Genomic DNA, 7,190 nt, shown 5'->3' with positions numbered 1-7,190 from the left:
GTGTAAATAGTCCACTAGAATAGTTCCTGAGTAAAAGAATGTCTTCATCATTCATTTTCTCTTTTATTTTGTCCAAAAAAAGCTCCACTATCCTCTGTGATTTGAGACCCAGACATTGCGCCACAGCCCCCACATTTTCAAAAACATTGCCAGCAACTCCTAACAGTTGTCGCAAAGTAGTCATTTTTGCTGCTATTAGAATGTTTGTCATTCCCGGCATTGTCTCACCAGTAACATCCAGCCTTGCACCTTTAATTAAAGGTTCTTCAAGTAGCCAATGAAGTGATGGCATAGACACAGTCCTTACAGTTTTACCAATGACCAGGCCTTTAGAACACTGCGGTAGTATAACGGAAGACTTTTCATGTCTCCCGCTTCACATTTAATCCAAAACAGATTCTTACTCAATCCCAAACCTCCTACTTTTTCCAGAATAAGATTTATTCCTGCTTTCCATACATTGCTTTGACCGTATAACATTTTTTGAATAAACTGTAATCTAAAAGCTGTTTTGCGACTTTCCAGATGCAGCAAACCCTGCCCGCCCTCATCCCTTGTTAAATATAAAACACATTGTGGAACCCAGTGCATCTTATTCCAAAAAAAATCAACAATCAAAGCCTGAACTCTTGATAAAAGACCTGTAGGTGGCTCAAGTACTGCCAAACAAGCCATAAGGTAGCTGCTACCAAATTATTAATAATCAGGATACGCCCCCTATAAGACATTCGCGGCAATAGCCACTTCCACTTTTTTAATTTTCCTTCAACCGTCTCTATAACCCTTTCCCAATTTTTCATAACAAAATGTTCCTTCCCTAAAAAAACTCCCAAGTATTTTACACCATCAGTAGCCCATGACAATCCACCTGGCAAACTTGGCCTTCCTTGAGTCCACCTACCTACCTCTAAGGCCGCACATTTGGACCAATTCACTTTTGCTGAAGACACTTTACCATACATTTCTACTACCCCTTTAACCTTTTCCACATCAGTGTCTCCCTTAACCCCCACCATTACATCATCTGCGTAAGCGGATAAAAAAAACGTTTGTTCTCTGGACAAAGAAACTCCTTCCAAACACTCTCTCAATTTACATAGACAAGGTTCAATTGCAATTGAGTACAACATTCCTGACATTGAACAGCCTTGCCGAATGCCCCTTCTAACCTTCAAGGGGGCACTTAAGCCACCGTTGACCTTTACTACACTTTCAATGTCACCATACAATACTCTAATCATTTCTATAAAATTTTGCGGAAACACAAAACCCTCAAGCACATTCAATAAATATTGGTGCTTGTAGCAAAGTTCGTTAATAGGAGGAAGGAAGAGGACACGGGGGTCGGCTAGACGGTTGATGCTTTCTTTATTTATTCTCATTTACTGTCAAAACACCCTCAGTGGTGTATAGTTTCTCTTTCTCAATGTCACAACGATTACTTCCGGGTCGGCACTTCCGGGTTCCGGTTACTCAGTCTCTGGGGTTTGTGCATCAACCGTCCGTCTCTCTCTCTCCCTGGTCTCTGGTTCCACCGAGGTTTTATACCCTCTCCGCGCTCATTACTGGAACAAGAGACAGGTGTTATTAATCTGCTTCCAACCCACTCACTTACCGCTCGTCCCGCGGCTCTCTCTCCCGCTGCAGACCTCGCTGAACCACGCCCCCCTTGCCACATACCCCCACCGCCCGACTCAGGCCGGGGAGCCGTCCGGCCTGCAGCCCCCCCCCCCCCCCCCCCCCCATTTCTGGAGAGGAAATCGGCCACAGCCATCTGAGCACCCGGCCTGTGGACCACCTTGAACTTAAACGGCTGAAGAGCTAGATACCAACGGGTGATCCGCGCGTTGGTATCCTTCATGCGGTGGAGCCATTGGAGAGGAGCGTGGTCCGAACAGAGAGTGAACTCCCGCCCCAGGAGGTAATAGCGGAGAGTGAGAACGGCCCATCTGATGGCCAAACACTCCTTCTCTATGGTGCTGTACTTAGCTTCCCTCTTAGAGAGCTTACGGCTAATGTACAGCACCGGCCGCTCTCCCCCCTCCACCTCCTGGGCCAGGACTGCGCCCAGCCCCCTGTCCGACGCGTCAGTCTGCAACAAGAAAGGGAGAGAAAAGTCAGGGGAGTGTAACAGCGGCCCGCCACATAGAGCAGCCTTCACTTGGGTAAAAGCCTGTTGACACGGCTCCGTCCACTGGACCGTATCTGGTAGCCCCTTTCTAGTAAGATCAGTCAAAGGGCTGGTGAGGTCCGAATAATTTGGTATAAACCGTCTATAATATCCCGCCAGCCCCAAAAACTGTCTTACCTCCTTTTTGGTCTTGGGCCTCGGACAGGTTGCAATTGCGGCAGTCTTATCAATTTGGGGACGCACCTGACCATGACCCAAGTGGAAGCCCAGATACCTTACTTCCACCCGCCCAATCGCACACTTCTTTGGGTTGGCCGTGAGCCCCGCTCCCCTCAGCGACCTCAGGACCGCCCTCACATGCTGCATATGCCGCTGCCAATCGTGACTATAAATCACTATGTCATCCAGGTACGCAGCCGCATATGCAGCATGGGGGCGCAAAATCCTATCCATGAGTCGCTGGAAGGTCGCGGGCGCCCCGAACAAGCCGAAAGGAAGCGTGACAAATTGGTGTAATCCAAACGGCGTGGTGAAAGCTGTTTTTTCTTTGGACAATGGAGACAAGGGGATCTGCCAATAGCCCTTTGTTAAGTCCAGTGTCGAATAAAATCGAGCCGTGCCTAACCGATCAAGCAACTCGTCAACCCGCGGCATTGGATACGCGTCGAATTTCGACACAGCGTTCACCTTGCGGTAGTCCACACAGAACCTGACCGAGCCGTCTGTTTTGGGGACCAAAACTATCGGGCTCGCCCAGTCACTGTTGGACTCCTCGATTACTCCCATGTCGAGCATTGCGCCTAATTCTTCCTGAACTACTTTTTTCTTGTGTTCAGGCAAGCGATACGGCCGGCTGCGAACTACCACGCCCGGCTCGGTCTCGATATGGTGCTGAATCAAGTCGGTACGTCCCGGTAGGGGCGAGAACACGTCAGCGAACTCCGCCTGCAATTTTGATAAATCAGTGAGTTGTAACGGTGAGAGGTGATCTCCCCCAGGGGCCAGCGCGACTGATTGCGCTTTAATGCTCGCCTCTGGCCCGAGATCATCCTCTCCCCCGATCACCGTTGCCAACAACACTGATTCCACCTCATTCCATTTTTTTAGCAGGTTGAGGTGGTATATTTGACGTGCCCCGTTCCTATCGGATCGTATCACTTCATAATCGAGCTCTCCTATCTGTCGTGCGACCTCAAACGGCCCCTGCCACTTTGACATTAATTTTGAGCTCGACGTAGGGAGTAGAACGAGCACTTTCTCTCCCGGTGTGAATTTGCGTAGTTTTGTACCCCTGTTATATGACCGGCTCTGGCGGTCCTGGGCTTGCAACAAATTCTCCCTAGATAGCCGCCCCAAGGTGTGGAGTTTTGTTCGCAAGTCCATGACGTACTGAATTTCGTTTTTGGCCAAAGAAGGTCCCTCCTCCCAAGTTTCTCGTAGGACGTCCAGCACCCCCCGTGGCTGTCGTCCGTAGAGAAGCTCGAAGGGGGAAAACCCCGTGGAGGCTTGTGGAACCTCCCGCACGGCAAATAAGAGGGGTTCTAACCACCGATCCCAATTTTTGGCGTCTTCCTGTACGAACTTACGGATCATGGATTTAAGAGTGCGATTAAATCGTTCGACCAAGCCGTCCGTTTGTGGGTGATAGACGCTTGTTCGAATGGATTTAATGCCCAATAATCCGTAGAGTTCGCTCATCGTGCGTGACATAAACGCCGTGCCTTGATCAGTGAGGATTTCTTTCGGAATCCCCACTCGGGAGATTAGACAAAACAGTGCGTCCGCAACACTCTTCGCGGAGATGTTGCGGAGAGCCACTGCCTCCGGATATCGTGTTGCGTAGTCCACGATGACTAACGCAAAACGATGTCCGCGTGCGGATCGCTCTAATGGCCCGATGAGGTCCATCGCAATTCTCTCGAAGGGGACCTGCATTAATGGAAGGGGGCGCAATGGCGCTTTTGGGGCGGCCAGTGGATTCACCAACTGACATTCAGGGCAAGACGCGCACCACCTGCGCACATTGTCATGAATGCCTGGCCAAAAAAATCGGGTCATTAAGCGATTCAGTGTGGCCGCCTGCCCCAGGTGGCCCGCCATCGGGTTCGAGTGAGCCGCCTGGAAAAGCATTTCCCGGCGGCTCTTTGGTACTAATAACTGGGTTGTATCCACTTTTGTCTGAGTGTCTTGGGTCACTCGATACAACCGATCCTTAATTATGGCAAAATAAGGATACGTGACGGGCAATGCGGGTTGGAGAGACTGACCGTCGATAGCGCGGACCTGCTGAAATGCATGTTTTAGGGTCTCATCTTGAGACTGCTCCAGAGGGAAGTCATCGCGGTCCGAGAGAATCAGTCTCTCGACCCCGCTCGGTTCCTCTGAAGCTGTTCCCAAGGGTCCCGTATCAGTCTCGCCCACCTGCACTCGCACCGCCCCGTTCCTAGCCTTGTTTTCCCAAGCGGCATCCGCGCATAACGACCCCAATAATGCCGAAAAGGCGGGCCAATTCGTCCCCAGAATTAGCGGATGCCGGAGGTGGGGACTAACCGCCACCTCAACACTATGCTTTTTCCCCCTAAACTTGACTGGGACAACCGGATATTCCACCACATCCCCGTGCACACACCGCACCTTAACCATGCGGCTTGTATCCAATGCCCCAGGCTGCATCAGGCTTTGATGGATCGAGGTTTGGTTACATCCTGAATCCACCAAGGCCTGATATGTACCCCCCTTGATACTTACAGGAATTTGGTACTCTCCTGCTTGATCGGGGGTGGTCCGCTGGACGTCCGGGATCCGGATCATTGTCCCGATGTCCATCCTCGGACATCGGTCCACAAAATGATCCGGATCACCGCACCGCCAGCAGGCCAGCCCAGGCTTACCCGCCACCCCTGCGGCGGGGAGTGGGTTGGAAAATGAGCGCGGGGAGGGCGCGGAACCAGAGCCACTATCACCCCCCATCCCCAGCAGCCCCGCCCCCCTGGGCGGAGCCCGCGAACTCCCGAGCGGTCCAGGGCCCATCCCACCCCGGCCTCTGGGGGGAATCCGAGGAGGGCCCGGAGGACGGAACCTAGGGAGAGGGATAGGAGGAGAGGGAGACACAGAGGGGGGAGAGAGAGAGCGAGAGGTTAAAAGGGGTGCGCCGACCCCCGGGCACGCCACCAGGTGGTCCTCCGCCAGGTGGATGGCCGTCTCCAGCGACGTGGGCCGGTGGCACTGGACCCACTCGGCAGTTTTCCTTGGGAGCCGAGCGATGAACTGCTCCAGTACCACCAGATCGACGATGTGGTCCACGTCGCTTCCGCCGGCCAGGAGCCATCTGCGGCATGAGTCCCGGAGCTGTTGGGCCATCGCGAAGGGTCGGCCGGCCTCCCCCCACTCCAGGGAGCGGAATCTCTGTCGGTGTTGCTCCGGGGAGCGGCCGACCCGCTGGAGGATGGCCTTCTTTAGGTCCTCGTACTCCAGGAGGTTCGCAACCGGTAGCTGTTGTGCAGCCGCCTGGGCCTCTCCTGTCAGTAGTGGTATCAGGCGCACCGGCCACTGTGCCCGGGGCCACCCGCAGGCCTCCGCGGCCTTTTGGAAGAGGTCAATAAACGCCTCCGGGTCATCCTGTGGCCCCATTTTGTGCAGGGGCACGTGGACCGGTGCGCTGGCGAGCCCGGCGGCTTCGGTGCGAACCTCCCGGTCGATCCAGCTCCGGAACTTCTCGCGGTCCTCTTGCTGGCCTCGGACAATGGCCTCGAAGCGGCGCTCCTGGTCTGCCCGAAGGTCCAGCATGGCTTGATGTTGGTCCTGATGGAGGACCGCGAGGGATGTGATAATGTCCGCAAATGGCGTGGCGGAGGGCGTCTGCATGGCGGCGGCGCTGTCCTACTTCCTCCCGGGTTTCGGCACCAGTGTAGCAAAGTTCGTTAATAGGAGGAAGGAAGAGGACACGGGGGTCGGCTAGACGGTTGATGCTTTCTTTATTTATTCTCATTTACTGTCAAAACACCCTCAGTGGTGTATAGTTTCTCTTTCTCAATGTCACAACGATTACTTCCGGGTCGGCACTTCCGGGTTCCGGTTACTCAGTCTCTGGGGTTTGTGCATCAACCGTCCGTCTCTCTCTCTCCCTGGTCTCTGGTTCCACCGAGGTTTTATACCCTCTCCGCGCTCATTACTGGAACAAGAGACAGGTGTTATTAATCTGCTTCCAACCCACTCACTTACCGCTCGTCCCGCGGCTCTCTCTCCCGCTGCAGACCTCGCTGAACCACGCCCCCCTTGCCACAGTGCTCAATTCGGTCGAACGCCTTCTCTTGGTCTAACGAGATCAATCCAAAATTTTCACCAGTGATGTTAGCCACATCAAAAATATCTCTAATTAGTCCAATATTGTCTAGAATGGATCTGCCCGGCACACAGTAAGACTGATCCACATGTATGATTTGCTCCATCACTTTTCTCAACCTACTGGCCAAAGTTTTCGATAAAATCTTAAAATCCACACAGAGCAGGGAAACGGGTGTCCAGTTTTTGATTTCTTTTAGATCTCCTTTCTTGGGTAAAAGGGTCAACACTGCCCTCCTGCAGCTTAGAGGCAGCTGCCCTCTAGCAATGCTGTCACAGAAAACTTCCAGCAAGTCATTGCCCAACAGATCCCAGAAAGCTTTATAGAAATCAACGGTTAGACCATCTAACCCTGGAGCCCGACCATTCTCCATGCTCGTTAAGGCTGCATGTAGTTCTCTCAGAGATAGTTGGCTCACCAACTCTCTTTTTGCCTCCTCCTGCACTTGGGGTAGGCCTCCGAGAAACTCCTGCAACAGCTCATGATCTTCTGCATACTCACATTTGAATAAATCTTTATAGAACTCAGCAGCCCTCCTGCGCACATCAGCTGTTTCAGTGAGCTCTTGCCCATTGTTTGCCCGAAGACAGTGAATGGTTCTACTTTGGCCATTTTTCTTCTCTAGGCTGAAAAAAAACTTGGATGGAGCATCCATTTCAGATAAATTCTGAAAACGAAATCTGATCAAGGCCCCCTGTGCTTTACTACCCAACAGAT

At 52.5% G+C, this 7,190-nt stretch overlaps 1 protein-coding gene across 1 annotated transcript; it reads right to left on the bottom strand.

Annotated features, from left to right (window-relative positions):
• Positions 1 to 1,424: 1,424 nt before the first annotated feature.
• On the bottom strand, positions 1,425 to 6,408 carry LOC137040611 (uncharacterized). Its single transcript, XM_067416385.1, has 2 exons — positions 4,880 to 6,408; positions 1,425 to 1,565 (listed from the first exon to the last, which is right to left on the bottom strand). Exons 1-2 carry the CDS (start codon positions 5,993 to 5,995, stop codon positions 1,563 to 1,565), a joined length of 1,119 nt encoding a protein of 372 aa, XP_067272486.1. The 5' UTR covers positions 5,996 to 6,408; the 3' UTR covers positions 1,425 to 1,562.
• Positions 6,409 to 7,190: the final 782 nt, after the last annotated feature.

This window comes from Pseudorasbora parva, chromosome 14, assembly GCF_024679245.1.
Source record: "Pseudorasbora parva isolate DD20220531a chromosome 14, ASM2467924v1, whole genome shotgun sequence".
In the NCBI taxonomy this organism is placed as follows: domain Eukaryota; kingdom Metazoa; phylum Chordata; class Actinopteri; order Cypriniformes; family Gobionidae; genus Pseudorasbora; species Pseudorasbora parva.
The sequence above is the reverse complement of the archived record's forward strand: the minus strand, read 5'-3'. Positions and strand labels throughout refer to the sequence as shown.